The sequence below is a fragment of the Puma concolor genome, chromosome B2 (assembly GCF_028749965.1).
Source record: "Puma concolor isolate L17-30 chromosome B2, mPumCon1.1.hap2, whole genome shotgun sequence".
NCBI lineage: Eukaryota > Metazoa > Chordata > Mammalia > Carnivora > Felidae > Puma > Puma concolor.
This window is the reverse complement of record NC_141671.1, coordinates 133,972,352-133,990,757: the sequence shown is the minus strand read 5'-3', so window position 1 is coordinate 133,990,757 and position 18,406 is coordinate 133,972,352. Positions and strand designations below refer to the sequence as shown.

At 40.4% G+C, this 18,406-nt stretch overlaps 1 protein-coding gene across 3 annotated transcripts in view; it reads right to left on the bottom strand.

Moving 5' to 3' along the window:
- Positions 1 to 18,406, bottom strand: part of GRM1 (glutamate metabotropic receptor 1) — a 416,877-nt gene that overhangs the window by 45,746 nt on the left and 352,725 nt on the right. For all 3 annotated transcript variants that reach the window (XM_086708072.1, XM_025925255.2, XM_025925256.2), the window contains exons 6-7: positions 17,952 to 18,120; positions 1,546 to 1,672 (exon numbers count right to left, since the gene is read on the bottom strand). In XM_086708072.1, the coding sequence (XP_086564198.1) occupies positions 1,546 to 1,672; positions 17,952 to 18,120 (296 nt within the window). The remainder of the gene's footprint in view (positions 1 to 1,545; positions 1,673 to 17,951; positions 18,121 to 18,406) is intronic.

The window sequence follows — 18,406 nt, the reverse complement described above, 5'->3', positions numbered from 1 at the left end:
TACTACCACCAGGAGCATCTTTCGGGGACACAGATGTCATGATGTTATTTGCTACTTTATTATTTTTTTTATTAAAATTTTTTTTAGCGGGGCGCCTGGGTGGCGCAGTCGGTTAAGCGTCCGACTTCAGCCACGTCATGATCTCGCGGTCCGTGAGTTCGAGCCCCGCGTCAGGCTCTGGGCTGACGGCTCGGAGCCTGGAGCCTGTTTCCGATTCTGTGTCTCCCTCTCTCTCTGCCCCTCCCCCGTTCATGCTCTGTCTCTCTCTGTCCCAGAAATAAATAAACGTTGAAAAAAAAAAAAAATTTTTTTTAGCATTTATTTATTTTTGAGAGACAGAGCATGAATGGGAGAGGGGTGGAGAGAGAAGGAGACAGAGAATCCGATGCAGGCTCCAGACTACAAGCTGTAAGCACAGAGCCTGAAGCGGGGCTTGAACTAATTAACCATTAAATCATGACCTGGACCGAAGTCAGACGCTTAACTGAGTAAGCCACTCAGGAGCCCCTGTTATTTGCTACTTTAAATCCTTCCGTGTTTTTCTTGTGCTTAAAGCCACAGTCCAAACCCTTAGGAAAAGGTCATGCAGAAGATTGTTACCATCAACCTCCAGCATGCTTGTCCAGTCTCGCTTCTGGCCTCTGCTAGGTCCTTGTGTCTACCAACCAGCCTCACACACTTGTGGTTTTCCCCACACGTGTTATATGCCTTCATTTTTCCCATCTTCTACTTTCTCTCTGGAATTCCTCTCATCTTCTTATCTGCCTCACAAGTTTTATGTACTTTCTTAATATCTCTACTACATTAAAACAATCTTAGATTATTTTTTACATGTTTCTTCCCTGATAAGTTTTAAGCAAAATAAAATAATAGAGCAAGACAAATTTAAAGCAAAGGAATACTGCCTCATGCATAGATGTTCAAGAAATGTTTGCTAATATACATGCAGGTGACTAGTAATATCTTTTAAAAAAAAATTGAAAAGAAAAACAGAAAATAGCTGGTATACCAGAATGTCCCTTTAATACACTTTTATTTATATTTAAATAAATACTTAAATAAATAAATAAATAAATAAACATTTAAATGAACTTGTCTTACAATATAAATCTTGGAAAAGTTATAAGCGGCTTCTCTGTGCTCTTTGACGTGAGCATTAAAAAATGCACACTTTAGGGGCCCACGGGTGGCTCAGTCGGTTAAGCGTCCGATTTTGGCTTAGTTCATGATCTCGCATTTCATGGGTTTGAGCCCCACGTTGGGCTCTGTGCTGACAGCTCAGAGCCTGGAGCCTGTTTCAGATTCTGTGTCTCCCTCTCTCTCTGCCCCTCCACACACAGTTCATGCTTTCTCTCTCTCTCTCTCTCTCTCTCTCTCTCTCTTTCTCTCCCTCTCTCTCAAAAATAAACATTAAAAAAATTTTTTAAAGTGCACACTGTAAATAAACATTGAAAAAGGCACGAACTGCATGTTCATATTTTAAACAATGAGCACATTGGGAAAGCCCATAGTCAGTGACAAGATCTAAAGTGAGGCAGCTCCTACCTGTTAAATCCGCACTGGGCCACCACCCTAAGTCACAGGCTTTGCAGGTGAATTCATCTTGCACGTATTCATTCTCTTTGCAGGCTGTGCAAATCCAGCAGCAACTTACTTCTCCTTTCCGTATGACCTGTAACACAGAGATAATGCATACGCCTTAAAGATGGTCTCTCCAGAAAGTCTTCTATTTCATATAAGGACTTATTTTCATATTACAATAAAAAAAAGAGTAATTCTTCAAAATATCCTATATGCTGAGGAACATTAAGTACATGCATTCGAATAGGCCTGATTATCTTCGAGTTCAGATGTGAATTTCAGTTCATTCCATGCTGGGTTTGGAGGCTTTTCAAAAATAATTGCTTTCATAAAGGGAATTGATGACATTATATTTTTTAGTGTTACCAAAATGAAACAGCTAAATTTTATTATTTATATTCATCTGTATTAGTTGTTCTCAGAAAAATAAAAATTAATTTTTCTTCTCTGAAAGAGCAATGTTTAGCCACAAATTTCTTACGTAATAAAACCTTATTTATTCATAAAATCTGAGGATTTTTAAATGAATTTTGTAACTATGAACATATGAGCAACTTTATACACATAAAAACAGAATGATGGCTAAGAAAGTCAACCCTGTTATTGGCCTTGTGACTTGCTCTAGTGAATTTAAAAGATCACATAAATTGTTGGAAGAAAAATTATTTTTAGCCCAAAATTACAGTGAATCAAAAATTACAAAGAATCATTTATTATTGGAGTAGTTTAAACTTTCTCCCATTTTCAATTTGTTTGGTAAGCAAATTTCACTTGGCATAATAAAAAAAAGTCAAAACACACTGCATTTAAAGTGAGTTTTTTGTAAACAGCACATAATTAGATCTTGCTTTCATCTCCAGTCTGAGAACTTCTGCCTTTCATTGAAGTGTTTCATACATTTACATTTAGTATAATCATTGATGTGGTTGGATATAAATATTTTGATCAGATAGATGTTGGACATTGTGTACATAAGGCATAGAGTCCTGGATGTTTTTCCCTGAAGAATTAATTATTGGTCTTTGTTCTGATGGCAGTTAAACTACTCGTGGCTCAGTTTGAGCCTTGTTTTTAATCTTTTAGGATAAGTCTAGAAGATTGTCTGCTCTAGAAATAATTAAGCCTCATATTAAAGTGTAATCACCTGGGGTTTCTACTTAATTCCTTGTGTATTCAACAAGGTATCTCCACTCTGGCTTGTGAAAAATGAGACAATTCCTGGGTCTGTGTAAGCTCAGGGATTCCAGGTCCCCAGTAATTGTTTTCTACCTGGACTTTTTGAATTCGGTGTTTGGCCAAATATTCAAGGGAACCTGTGTGTTAACCTCTGGGACTCTTTCTGAATAGATCTCCTCTCCCTTACACTGCAGTACAAATTCTCGCTGCCTTAGCCTTCCTAAATCTTGATTTCTGTCTTCTTAAATTAGCAAGGTCTCCAAGCTCTGTATTCTCTTTCATTGCACAACAATCAGGGAATTGCCTCCAGGCATAAAGCCTTAGTGACTTTTGGGTTCATCTTGTTTGTTTGCCTACACTTCCCTGGAATCAAGGTCATGCACTGTTTTCCAATGTCTGAACACAGTTATTTCATATATTATGTCAAGTTTTCTAGTTGTTTACAGCAAAAGGCAGTCTGGACTCCGTTACTCTTTCATGGCTAGAAGCAAAAGTTCTTCCCTAACACAGTAAATATTATTAAATGTTTTCATATGTAAAATCAGGAATTAAATTGTAAATATTGCCATACCTTAAAATAATACAAACTCTAGCTTTTGTGAAAATAAAATTATCTTCTCACAGAGCAGGTCAAAATTTATATATTTATCTTAGAATTACATATAAAATATCAAATAACAGTATATTTTCAGAAAATGTAAAATGTTTTCTTTTTCTTCTTTTACTTTCAAATGACTTTAGAAACTAGAATCAGATTGTCTTTTCAAAAACTAGCCCCAACTTCAAAATAAGCATGGAAAATTTACATTCTAGATAATAATTTTTTAAGTGATATATGAGAAAAATTCAATAAATGAATACTACTTTCTTATTTTAGTTGGTATAAAAAGTATAGTAAAAGCCATCACAAAGTACTGTATGACTTCAGTCAGCTTTGTGTTTTTCTCTCACTATAAAATTAATGCTACTAATTTGACAAATTCAAAAGGTGATAATGCTAAGCAAATTTATTTATTCAGGATGACTAGTGAAGGTAGATCCTATGAGTGACTCTTGGAAAGTCTTTAAAATTAGGTTTTAAATGATTGAATAAATGAATGAATAAATGATTAACTTATACCTTTACTATTAATTATATAATTATATAAAGGTATATAAGCAATTATATAATTAACAATTATAAAATTATAATTATACAAATATTATAAAATTATGTAATTATATCATTATAAAATTATAAAACATAATTATATAATTATTTATTAATAATAAAAAATGAAGCTGCTCACGTGCAGTTTTTTTTTATGTCTTCTTTATTCTGCCACCAAGTATGTGTACTTTTGGCATACAATGTCTATAATATCTGATTTGTCTTTTCCATCTCTCAGTCACCCCTCTAGACTGAGATTTTAACACTTTACACTTGAATTCTGGGCCCTGTCTTTTAATTATACAACATGCTCTAATTTCTTCTTGCGCTTACTTACTTACTTCTTACTCTTACTTCTTACTTCTTTCTCTAATTTCTTAACATGCAGAGCTTCCTAGATCACGGGAATGGCCAGTGGGCTCCTCAAGAGAAGGGACCAAGGCAGCTCATTGTTTTCAGATCATTGTCATCAAGGGATAGATATGTACCAAAAACACACAGTAGGTGGTCAGTGGGTGGTGACTTGAATCTTTTTAAAACATACAATTAGGGCACTCAAAGAAGTTTAGTGCCTCCCAACCCCAATACCTTTGCAACATAAGCTCTTTAGTCAGGCATTCACTTAGTCCCTGGTCCTTGCTTCTGCACTTAACTTTGTTAATAATTTCTTACATAAGTCTGTCAAATGAGGACAGAGCCTCTGTGCCAACTCCTCATTGTGTCCTCATTAATGTCCACATAACTCTGTTTTTGTTTGCTTGTTTTGGAGGGAGGTTTCAAGTACACTAGAAACATCATCAAATTTGTGTTTCATCTGACTTGCTTTGTGCAAGGAGTAACCTAGAGAATACAGTTTAAAGAAAGAGAGATAAAGAAGACAGAATGTGTGTGCGTGTGTGTGTTTATAGGTGGGTGTTAACCCATGGCTCTCACGTGGAACCATATAGCAAACAAATAAATACATTTTCATAAAGAATGAACATAATCTCTCATTTAGAATGTCACCTTTCTCCACAAGTCCAAAGTCCATCTGTGTCAATACTCTCAAGGGTAGGTACAACATTACAAGCTTCAGACAGTATTTCTGGAGCAGTAAATCCTTTCAAACAGGGCCTTATTTACAATTCTCTAAGAGCTAAAATATAGTTGGCATTTCATTACTACAAGTTAGATTTTGTCCGCTAGCTTTTTTCATATCTATATGGTAGATATGTTTCATTTAGGTACAGTTTTTTAAAATATTGTTGTTGTCTCTAATTTTTTTTTTTTTTTTGTAAAAAAAATTTTAAGTGCTTTATTTATTTTTGAGAGAGAGACAGAGAGGGAGAGAGCGAGCGGGGGAGGGGCAGAGAGAAAGGGAGACACAGAATCCGAGGCAGGCTCCAGGCTCCGAGCTGTCAGCACAGAGCCCGACGCAGGGCTCGAACTCATGAACATGAAGATCATGACCTGAGGAGAAGCTGGAAGATCAACCGACTGAGCCATCCAGGCGCCCCAGAGGCCAAAGCCATTTTTAAAGGGACTCGTTGACAGAAAAATGCTAATTAATTAAATAATAGTACAAAGGAGGGAAAACCATGCCAACCATGGCCTGACGGATGAACTTCAAAAATACTGGTATACAGTTTAAAACCCAATTAATCTAAGTATCTTTATTTTTTTATGCTTTTGTTTGTTTATTTATTTTGAGAGAGCGAGAAAGCGGCAGAATCCCCAGGAGGGTCCGCACGGTCAGCGCAAAGCCCGTCGTGGGGCTCGAACTCACCAACCGTGAGATCATGACCTGAGCTGAAAGCAAGAGTCCGACGCTTAAGGGACGGAGCCACCCAGGCGCCCCTCGTTCAAGTACCTTTCAAGAGAAGAAGAGCCTGGGCCATTGACTCTCTTCTGACGAGTCCAAATTTTTACTCATCTACAGTTTGCTAAATGACTTCCAGCCTCCCATGACCCCCACTACCTTTTCATTTCCACGTGGGGTCCGACTGGGGCCGAGTGTCCTGTGCCAAAAACCAGAAACAGCAGCAGTAGCTTATTCTCCTCCTGTGTTCGGATGCACTGTCCGAAGTTTGCTCTCATTGCCGTGCTCACAGTTAGACTGGTTTCGAGATGACAGTGCGCCCCCCCCCCCTCCCGCACAGGCCACTTGCTGCCTTCATCCCGACGGGGGGCCGCGGGCCTGGAACCCAGAGTGGGGGGCGGGGGGGGGGGCGGCATCTGGGTCTGCGGGGCTCCTGCGACACCGCTGACCTTCGGTGCTTCGGCTGACGGGACTGGGGGGGCAGCGACCCTTCCTGCTCAGGGCGGAAACCGGGAAGGCCTTAAACCGTGCCCCCCGGAACTCGAGCCTGTTGTCTCTCATTTATGTTCAAATCTCCTTCAGATATTCAAATCAAAATCATATTACTGATTTTTTGTATATTTTGTTTTTTTTTTTTTAATTTTTTTTTTCAACGTTTATTTATTTTGGGGACAGAGAGAGACAGAGCATGAACGGGGGAGGGGCAGAGAGAGAGGGAGACACAGAATCTGAAACAGGCTCCAGGCTCTGAGCCATCAGCCCAGAGCCCGACGCCGGGCTCGAACTCACGGAGCGCGAGATCGTGACCTGGCTGAAGTCGGACGCTTAACCGACTGCGCCACCCAGGCGCCCCTGTATATTTTGTTTTTTTATATGAGTCAGGCTTACTAATATTTCTTTCGCATGTACAGTGGCATCATTATTAGTTACTTTTGTTAATCTCTTACTGTGCCTAATTTATAAATTAAACCTTATCATAGGTATATAAATCTAGGAAAAAACATAGCATATATTATGGGTTTGGTACTATTTGGGATTTCAGCCATCCATAGGGAGGGAGGTGTCCTGGATTATATTCCCCACAAACAAGAGGAGACTACTGTAGTATACACCCAATAACTGAATAAAGTATTTTTTCACTTTTGTCACAGAAAATACTTTTTATGATAGATCTGAGTCACAACAACAGTTTTGATTTTTTACTGAAACTGCCCTTGAAGGACCAAGGCTTACTAAGGCCCCCAGCCTGTTTTGATTCTTTCTAGATCCTGCGTACACAGTGCTGTTGATTGCTAGTGAGACTAGGTGACCTGCTGGTACACGCAATGCCATTATTCAATTACATACACACTGTAGGAGTCTTAAAAGATTTATACAATAGGAAAGCAAGTGTTCATTCTGTGACTCAGTTTCTGAAGTAACGTGAAATGGATTTTTTAAATTAAGGTTTTATTTAGAAAAAGAACGTAAGAAAATAAATAACATCAAGAGAAAATAATGAAGGAAAGGTAACTGTGAATCAAAGGAAACAGAGAAAATTTTCGTCAGAAGAGAACTGCCTAAAAGACTAAACAGAATAAAGAAACTGAGTCTACTCTAATCAGGACTGGAGGAGAATCAGCTACAAGAGAGAAGAGCTAACCCTGCCCCCCAATCAACTTAATGGCTGATGTTTTTCTCCAGCTACACTGAGTTCCTCCAAGGAATGGGCCATGGTTGAGCTTCCTTTGCATTCCCTGTACTAGTGAGGTACTAAAGCTGAAGGGACTCCATGTTAGAAACGCTCCATCTTGGGGCACCTGGGTGGCTCAGTTAGTTTAGCACCTAGTTAAGCATCTGACTCTTGGTTAAGCTCAGGTCATGAGCTCACGGTTCGTGACATGTAGCCTGGCATTGGGCTCTGTGCTCATGGTGTGGAGGCTTTTTGGGATTCTCTCTCAACCTCTTTCTCTGCCCCTCCTCTGCTTGTGCTGTCTCTCTCTCTCTCAAAATAAATAAACAAACAAACAAACAAATATTTTTTTTTTAAAAAGAAAAAGAAAAGTTCCATCTCTGCTGTTTTTCTACTAGGCCCCATTTACTCATGTTCCATATTTTGCCTCTGAATAAGCCAATGAAGCTATGTTCTCACTTCAAGGGGAAAGTAAGAAAGTTAATCATTCTCTGAAATTTGTCCTAGGCCCCAAATACCTGATAACACCTAAGAAGAGCCAAATTCCAAACATGTTCCAGGACACTAACTGCAAACAAACCTTGGCTGATACTGGCATCAATACTCCTACCTTCAGTAATGTATGGAATAATACCTATTGTATACCTCATACTCACCTTTGAATGGACTCTACCCTGGATTCCTGAAGAAACATGTACTTTAGACCCTTTTCTAATATGAACCCCTAACCCCAAGCAATGATGAGACTCATTCTCCTTTCCTTTTCAAGTCTCCCCGACACTCTGTCTGCTATCATCTGTCACTCAGGCTATTTAATAAATTCTTCCACTTTCTCTTGCTGGTGTTTGGTTTCTATCCTGTGTGAAGTCAAGGACCCTTTTGGCTGGTCTTGTGGGACCTTCCCCTGGATCCTCAGACCCAGCCCATCTGCATCACTAGTATAATTCTTGGCCCATATTAATTTCTCAATAATGTAGACAGATGAAAAGAGGAAAATATTATAGACTATGACATAAACAGAAGAAACAGAAATGAATTCAAAGAAAGGAAAAGAAGAGTAAGGGATGAAAACCCTACAAAAAGTAAATACAGAATATCAATTAAAATCCCTACATTGCAATTTGTTATACGGAAAATATAATAAAAATGGCATGGGAATATAAAATCATCACAAGAATGGGGCACCAAGGTGGCTCAGTCGGTCAAACATCTGACTCTTGATTTTGGCTCAGGTCACGATCTCGCAGTCCATAAGTTTGAGCCCCGCATCAGGTCTGTGCTAACAGTGCAGAACCTGCTTGGGATTCTCTGTTCTCTGTCTGTCTGTCTGTCTGTCTCTCAAAATAAATAAATAAAATCTTAAAATCATCACAAGAATGGACATATATAAAGTCAGCTTTTTGCTAGGACCTCTGTACAGAATTACACTAACCCTTCATAGCCACTCAATGCAGTGGAGTTAATTACGTGCGTTCTGTAGATGAGGAAGCCGTTGCAGAAGGGATTGGTATCTTGTGCAAATCTCAGTCTTGTTATCTGCAATTATTTTCAAAAGGCAGGCCCTCCTAGTGTAACAATGGCTGCTAAGGCGATGACATGTTATGTGGAGAAACAAAATTATATCTCAGAGCCTGGTAGATATATATTCAATTAATCAACCTTTGTTTAGTGGCCAGTGTGTCAGACATGGTGCTATGCATGGGATAAATTATTGAAGAAGCCAATTGTTGGTGTTAAGGAGCTCAAAATCTAATATAATGTGTTAAGTGTACTGATAGAGGAATGAAATGCTTATGCAGAACATATATATTCAATTATTCACTCATTCTCTTACAACATGCGTTTAAAGTGCATATAATGTGCCAGGCACCATGTCAAGGCTAGACATAGTGAATAAAACAGATAATATCCCCATCCTGAGGAGGAGCTATTATTCTAGAGAAGGGTTTTGAGAAAACTAAAGGGAGAAAGAGGAATAGGGTGCAGGGCAGGGACCAAGGTGAGGCAAGTGTAGCACCTAGGGACCAAATTTAAAGAGACACCCACCCTCAGCGTTGTGTAAGTATGTACCCTGCACTTGCACAACCTCGAGAGTGAGTGCCTCCCTAAATCCTGGGCACTAGGCACCTCATTTGCCTCATGGTGGTCCTAGATAGGGGGGTGCCTGGAATAAGGAATCGCAATCTTGCATTTGGTGATTAGATAAGGCATCACTAAGATATTGCCATTTAAGTGAAGACTTGAGAGAAGGAAAGGGTATAAGCCCTGAGTATATCCAGTGGAAGAGTATTCTAGGCAGAGGGAACAGCTAGAACAGAGTTGGTATGCTGCATACTCATACTTCTCTATTTTTCTGTATGTCTGTTATACTTCAATAAATGTTTACTTACAAAAGCAAATGGGTCTGCCACTGCCACTGTCCAGTATCATGTCATTTAGCAGCAGCACCTGTCAGGTGCTATCTGCCCAAAAGTGGCGATAGTCTGAAGCTAAGATGATCACCAACAACTTCAGTAAACAGAGTCTGGTCAACATACAAGAGGTGAAGATGTAGATATTACTCAAAGTAGCTATGGATAAATTAATAATTCCACAGAATTTCTCATTATGACCAGTGCTTACAGCTTCCTCCTCATCCAGAGGGACTATGGTATTCATGTTTTCACATGCACAAGAAGACACACACACACACACAAAGCATTTTGTCTTCTTTTTTTTTTTTCAAAATTGCAGCCAATATATTTTTAGTTGCCCGGGGAGATCACATCAATGTTATGTAATCACAGGCTTCTCAGATAAGGAGTTTTTTATATTCATGTGGGCAATTTATATTCAGATCTTGCCATCCTGCAGTGGAATTTTGAAAGAATTACATAATGGACGAACCGTATCATCACTTCTCTGGTTGCCAGAATGGCTACATTAACTGTGAACAGTTTAAATGGGTAGTTTGCTTTGATTCACACCGAGAGAAAGCAGAGGTGGATGGGACAGTTGTGGTTGATGATATTATTGCTAACTTTCTTCACTCCTCTTATGGCTATATGAGAATTATCCTTATTCTTACAGAACATAAGCTGAGGTATTAAGATATCGAGTTTCGTGATATTTGCACCTGACTTTCAAATGGCTCAGGGAGAACATGGGACAGAGTAAAAGAGAGAGAGGGAGAGAGAGAGGGAGAAAGAAAGAAAGAAAGAAAGAAAGAAAGAAAGAAAGAAAGAAAGAAAGAAAGAAAGAAAGAGAAAGGGTAGGGTGAGAAAAAATAGAGTGAAGGATTTACAATTACTAAATGTGGCTGGTGGCTATACAAGTGGTCAATTTAATGTTTTCTTTCATGTTTGAAAGTGAGAAAAGGAGAGAAATATTAACTAGATGAAAATTATGAGCAAATAGGGAAAAAGCTGAACCAAAATAAAAATGCTCGTTACAGATATAGGAAGTATTCAAAGATAATTCACAGTTAGCGGTCATGAAATAACTCTGTAAACTCTCTGGACGGTCCAGGCTGATGGGGCTGAATGGGCTGGGTGGTGGGGACCTGACATGCACACGCAAGCCACGTAGTGACCAGACAGTAATGACTGTTTGCACCATGAGCACGTTTGCTTGAGGTAGATTTCAGTCTAAAATGATTCTCTTGACACCAAATTCAAGGCAAAATTCCTCCTCCTACTGCCATGGAGGGAAGAGGACATATCTGAGCAATTTTGAGGGGGCACTGGAGGAGAATGAAACCATTCCAAATGCTATAGCCTATCATATAAAAACAAAAATAGCTAGAAGTATAAAGAAGGGCAATTGATACACGTTGAACTCTGAATGTGGAGCAACTGCAGATGGAAAAACTGAATATAAAATAATCTGTCAAGCGTGATCCATAACGTGACCTAGAAGAAAATCGGCAGGTGAGCTACTCAGATTCAATGTGAGAGTAAGAAGAGTGGAAGGGGAAGAAGAGTGCACCCCGTTTCCCTAACTTCCAATTCCGGGTATTGAGATCAAAGGGCCAGTATCTCACCAGGTGGTGAATTACCCGGAAATGGTGTTAAAGCCTGTTTTTGGTTATTTTATATTTTGATGAAAATTTTGCAACTTTTCCATCATTACAAAACAAATGGAATGATAACACTTTTCAAAGTTCATCTGTCTGATTTCACATAATACAGTGTTTCATAGTCTATCACATCATTAAAGTTGTTTTTCTCCCTGAGGATATTTAACTGTGATATTGGCAGATGTGTTATTACCTGGAGTACACACGTTATAATGTGACTGCATTTTCTTCTCAACCTTGATACTGGAGAGCATGGACCCAAGACACATCTATTGCCTGTAACTATTTCTGCATAAAGTAACAGGAAGGATTGTTGGCAAATCATATATGTTCTATCATACAAAATTTAACCTTATCTCATTTATTTATTTATCATTAGGAAAGGGAAGGTGGTACTAACTGCTTGACAATTTTGATCAAAATAGATATCCAGTCTTTCAGAGGGACAGCATCCCTTGCCGGATAATGCTGGAATTGGGCCAAGTAAGCAACTATAAATATAGAAAGAGTTCTTTCAAGAGCTGGAAAATGTACAGAGGAAGAGGAAAACAATACTAAAGAGGCTACAGAAAGAATGAGTTCACAGCAGGCATTAAAGGGATGATCTTAGGTTGCTAAAGAAGACAAACATTCTGGAATGTGAGGCTCTCATCCCTAATCTCTGCAGTCTTAAGCTATCAGATCTGCAACAAAGTGGCTGCTTTTTAATCACTGGCCTATGTTGACAGGTGGTAGTATTAATGTGAAAATTAATATTAGCCATTATTTTTTTAAAAGAAGGGTAATAATATCGGTAGAAACGATAAGATTTTTACATTGACAACATCTGCCAAGTAGCTATACTTACCAACAGAAAAACCTAGAGTCAAACTCCTCTAGTAGTGTTACCTAATCATGCTTATGGTATTATTAAATCTAAGGATACATAGTTCCAATTAAAGGTCAATGGTTAATGGTTTCTTAATAGACTGTCCTAGCTTCCTTCCATCTTTGAAGGAGTCTGGGATCACAATGAAAATGAACATGTCCCTTTTAGTTTGATACTCAACAAATCGGTGGCTTGGCCTCTTTGCTGATCTAACTGGAGTGGGAAACTCAGGGTGATGCAGGAAGCTGAAGCTGAACAAGGGATTCTAGCAGGTATAAGTTAAGTAATCTTCTGAGGTCCACCTTGCCAACACCTTTGAAACTAAATTTTTATCTTTCCAATAGAAAATACCAAGAAATAGGAAAGAATCAGACTTATCTCTTGAAAGGAAATTAGTTAACCTAATTCCAAAGTCTGTAGTTTGTAAGATACATGTACTTGGGCTTTTCTATATGTACGTAAGGTATATTTCACTATATGACAATATGGCCTGTGTAAATCGGGAAATATTTGTGATCTATTCTATTACATTCATGTAACTTCAGAATTTTATTTTGATTGGCCGGGTGAGAACAGGAGGAATCAGTGCTGTCCATTCATCATGCCCAAATCCCAGCCCCCAAATAATCCTCTTAAAGCAAAGAACCCACAGACAAACTTAGGGGAGAAAAAAAATAGAAGACAGAGAGGAAAGGAAAGAATAGGAGCCAGTGAAAGCAATCTGCAGGCTCTTTTCCCTCGACATCTCTGCCGGATTCCCTGCCTCTATTAAACTCTCCCAACCTCCCGCACTAATACTGCATCTTCAATTCTAGATTCTGTTCCCTGTTAAAGTGCATCTCTATTTATAATTTTATGGTGAACTCCTGAGAAAATAAAGCTTAGCAACTGAAACTTGCATTAGTAGGAAATACACCAGTTCATCTAATGACAGGCAATTGAACCACACGAGGCAGTGAGGTGATCAGAGCTCTGGGCTGGTTCTGATCCCAGCTTTGGCACTTTCTAGCTTGAGAGAGCTTGGGGCAAATGACTCAACCTCTCTGGGCTTCAGATTCCTCATCTGTATAATGGGGGCCACAATATCTGCTTTAAAAGTGTTATTTTAAGGAATCATTAAAATGGTGACTGTAATATATCTATTATTGTACTTGCACAAGAATATGCTTGAAAAATATTTATCCCTGACCTCTATTGCCTCCCTTCTCCTTCCTTTCACTGCTGCCTTCACCTTCCCACTCCTTCTTGGCTCTTCACCACACCAAGGAAAATGGCTGCAGGCCTGGTACAGGAGATCACCACATGTGCAGGCTGTTGGTGTTTGACTGCAGATTCACTGTCCACACTTTGTGTGCTGCCTTAGATCCTCTTCTCCTAGCCTCTCTCTCAGGCCCTTGGCCACTGGCTCTTGGAAAGTCCTGGACACTTCTGCAACCCATACTTCAGTCTCTACCACTGTTGTCTCTTTTCTTGGGATGTCCAACTGTCTGTCTCTCCCATGACTCCGTCACTGGGCTTCAGCTACCTCCATTGTAGTCACCACAGCAGAAGCCCAGACCAGACCGCATGGGACCCAACTGCTTCTAGATCTGAAAAAGGACCGTGGGACCAGACATAGATTCTGGCTTCCCCAGTAGCTGTCTAAAGGGATCAGACGATACTACTTCCTGTGAGTAAACTTTGTCCACAGGAGCATGTCCACAGGAAAATGGCACGGCATAGGCGCACACATTCTTCCCCCCTCCTTGCTCCAGTAGCTACTCCAAGTGGCCCACTCAGAGATCTCTCTGAGGTTGAATGACCGGTTATACTCAGTGAAGTGGCATCCTGCTCAGTAAAGCATCACTTTAGTGACGGTGGTGGTGGTGGTGGTGGTGGTGGTGGTGGCAGGGGCTTCCGTGCTTCCGTGTCTCCTTTTCCCTTTCCCTTCACTCTTGCATCTGAGAATTCCATTTCCCAGTAATGCACTAGCACTTAGGCAGTGCTTAGTTTTAAGGTTTTGAGGAAACCTGTGAACTACACTGTCCGGGCTTTCTTGCCAATGTCTTCTGGATGAAGTTGGCCAAATGCAGGGACCTAGTGAGAGACTCAAGCGAGGGAGAGAGGGGAAGCCAAGGTATCCTCCCCTCCCCGCTTCAGGGGGCAGTTCAGGAGCAGCTGTGACTCCTCCCTGTGTCCCTCTGGCCTGGGGTGAGGATGATTCTTGCTGTTACTCAGCTCTGCGGTGGTTTGGTGTCCTCTTTTACTTTTATAACCAATCTATCAAACAACCTGGCAAGAGTTCTTTTTTCCCCGACTGAACCCTGACTAATAAAACACACATCAATAAAAAGTTTGATTTTACTTAACTGTGTTTCTGGAATGGTTAAAAAGAAATTTCTGCTTTTATAAAACATTATATGTAGATTTCTAAGAATCGATAACATAAGAAAACTACTTTTAACTACTTCAAGGGAAATTACCATAAGAAAGCTCTATGGGTTATCGTTTAAAAAGTCAAATAATTTATTTTAGCATTTTAAATGGCATTCTATATTTAAAATGAATAATCCCTTTCTAAGCATTATGCTTTCCAGTGAATACCAGTGCAAGTCCTATAATCACCTTCTATGTTGCCTCTCTCCTGTCTTTGTGGTGGCTACTGAGGGATCTGGCTCTTTGCATCCTGGGCCTGGTGGGTGGCAAATTGGTGGTGTGAGAATATAAGTGCGATCATTTGGTAAATGGGATTCAAATTTCATTTGTTTGCATACCTCCCATGGTGCTTATGGGTAACAAACAAACATTCCACACCCCCCCCCCCCAACCTCCACTCCAGGTGCCATTGAGAACAGGCATATTTTCTTCCTGCAGGGTACACAATATTTCTAAAATTAGACCCGGAGAGATTTGCATTTATAGCGAGTGCTCTGTAATGGCTCCACGATGATTTCTGGGATCTCCTTCAATAACAAACACTGCATGGGCGTAATGCAAACGTGAAGCCAGAAATACTTTAGTATCTAGGCATAGAGATGTATGACAGCCTTTCCTGTGAACCTGGGGAGGAAAGGCCTTTCTTCTGAAAGGTACAAATGGGAATCCACATGGTACGCGAGCCCCCATTCATGGCCTACCAGTAACCACAGTAACAGCAGGGAATTGTGGAAGGGGGCTGGAGTTCAGGGAATCTTTGGAATGATTTGTTTTCTCTTGCCACGGTTTGTTTGTTTGATTGTTTTTCTTATACTCTGAAAAACACCAACTTTGTAGTTCCATAACATTTTATAGTACTTGTTTGCAGCATAGACAATGTTCCCACCCAAACTGGAAAGGCCTGAGTCACACATGTGATACCCCTTGATTCACATTGTCCCCGCAGTATGACCTCTGTCTCAGATGTCCCATTTTCCCTGCCATCCAGAAAGGATGACAAAATTAGAGTCCAGTGGTCTGGCATCTCATAGCAACAATTAGGAAGCTTTGGGCCTCTGGAGTTTAAACCATCAGACAGCCTCATATGGAAGAATTCTATTGGGACAAGAATCAGAAATGGGATTCCTGGCTAGCAGCCTTGCTGACCTACAGCCTGTACACATTGGATTGGCTGCAACCATGCTTACACTGCTGAAATGCTTCTGCCCAGAGTGCAAACTCATGGTATCTTCGAGCTTCCTGAATGCCCCACACTACTCCTGCCTTACAGGACTCCTTGCCCAAATCTTCCCACCATTCAAGGACTAACTCTCGGCTTGGTGGGATGCCTCCAGCACCTTCTCACAGAGCCAAAAAGGAGTCCATTCTGATCAGTTAGTTGGCATGGCAATTATTAAGTACTTTTAATATCACATCTGGGGGCACCTGGGTGGCTCAGTCGGTTGAGCATCCGACTTAGGCTCAGGTCATGACCTCATGGTTCATGGGTTCGAGCCCCGCATAGGGCCCTGTGCTGACAGCTCAGAGCTTGGAGCCTGCTTCAGAGTCTGTCTCCCCCTCTCTCTCTCTCTCTGCCCCTCCCCCGCTCGCTTGCGCGCGCGTGCGCGCGTGCGCGCTCTCTCTCTCTCTGTCTCTCAAAAATAAATAAATATTAAAAAATTTTAATATCACATCTGCATAGAAAGAACAAGATACTTAAGACTAGGGTGAATAAAACTAATGTAACATTGTGTGTCAACTATATTCTGATTAAAAAAATCATAAAATGCAATCAATCAGACAAACCAACTAGGGTAAATTATCTCAGAAGTTTGTTTCTTCCTCAAGGTGGTTGGGATCCCTGAGAGTTGGAGTCCATCAGGACAGCTCTTCAAAAGATGTTACAGCTTGGGGCACCTGGGTGGCTCAGTTGGTTAAGCATCCAACTTTTGATTTTGGCTCAAGTCATGATCTTGCAGTTTGTGAATTCAAGCCCCATGTCAGGTTCTGCTCTGACAGTGACAGTGTGGAGGCTGCTTGGGATTTTCTCTATCCCTGTCTTTCTGTCCCTCCCCCACGTGCACTCTCTCTCTTTCTCTCTCTCTCTCTCTCTCTCTCTCTCTCTCTCGCTCTTTCTCAACATAAATAAATAAACTTAAAAAAAAAAAAAAAGATGTTACAACTTCCAAATCCTCTGCTTTCACTGACCAATAGAGGCTGGGCTTTTCCAGTTTCTGCACCAGCACTTCCACACATGACTACACTCTTGCTCCAAGATCCCTCAGTGTACTACTCAGGGCTTCTTCCTACAGGGGTGGTTCCCCAGCTCCTGAGAATGAGAATGGCAGGTGGCATGGTGGCATGGCCAGACTGCCAGTGCCTCACCCGGTACCGCCTCCAGCCCAGCTGTGCTGTGTGACATTTATGTGACAGTCTGTCTGCTCCCAGAGATGAATCACAGAAAATTAGAGAGGGGAAAGACCTACCAGGTCATTTCACCCATACTCTTGCCAGTTGGCGATCACGTCCCTACACTCCATTTCCTAGTGCATCATCCAGTGTGGTTTTAAATAGCATGAGATACAGAGAAGCGCTGTTCCCATGCCTTCCTCACTGAGAATCCTCTCTAGCACGTCCAGCCAAATGTTCGATATTTGATGTTTATTTACTCTACTGTTATGCATACAGCAATATCGTGGTTCCTCACTTGCCCCAGGCTGATAAAAAAGCTTCTCAGAATAACTAGGAAGTGAGGACTCTCTCTTGGCTAGACAATGTCAGTTTCAGGAAAATCAAAGAACGTGGCGATGAAAAGAGAAATGATAAGCAGCTTCTGCGTTAGCTCCTTGCAGCTTCTTTTATGTTAATTACGTGCTTATTTAGTATTGTTCAGCTTCTGCTCTCTTTAACAATAGCTAGAACTATGACTAAGCGGTACATTGGTTTTGGTGTCCACATTTACTTCTGTTTCAATTTTTATATTCAAGTATTTGTCCCTTCCCTTTCTAGATTAAATTGAAGGGTCAGGCTCATCATTGCGATTCAAAGGACTATTCTCCAACATTCGAATGGTTTGCCTATTTCATTTCCTAATCTTCCTTTGTTTTTCCAATTTTAGCTAAACACAAGAACAAAAACAGTAAGCCTGGTATATCCCTTCTGGACAGGCTTGTCTAAGAAAAATGTCTGTTTTTCTTTCTGTAGTCCATGCAGGAGGCCTCATTCTGTCTAAGAAAGCTTTTGTGGTCAGCTTACCTTAATTTGACCCTTTAAGCAAGGTTCACTGCACACAGACCGCACCATTCCACTCTTGTTCATTTGGATTTTGTAATCATCGATGTTCAACACGCCTTCGTGCCAGGTTCCGACATGTACATAGTCATAGCGATTAGCTTCGGTGTACTGCAGGTTCATGATATCATACCTACAGGGAAAACAACACATGTGCCTTGGACAATATGGACATGATCTAGAAAACAAAGAAATTTGGTAAATAGATGTCATAGAGAGAAGGGAGATAAAAAAGCTAGAATTATCTCACGGCCTAACGCTTGTCAATATTTTCGTTTGTTTCTAATGTTTCTCCCAATTTTCCAAAATGTGTGTTTCCTTCTTTAGTCTCTGTGTATTGTCCATATTTGCTAAAGAATGTATTACTCCTGCACTTTTCTCTCTGCTTATTCTATTCAAAACTAATCCTATATGTGTTG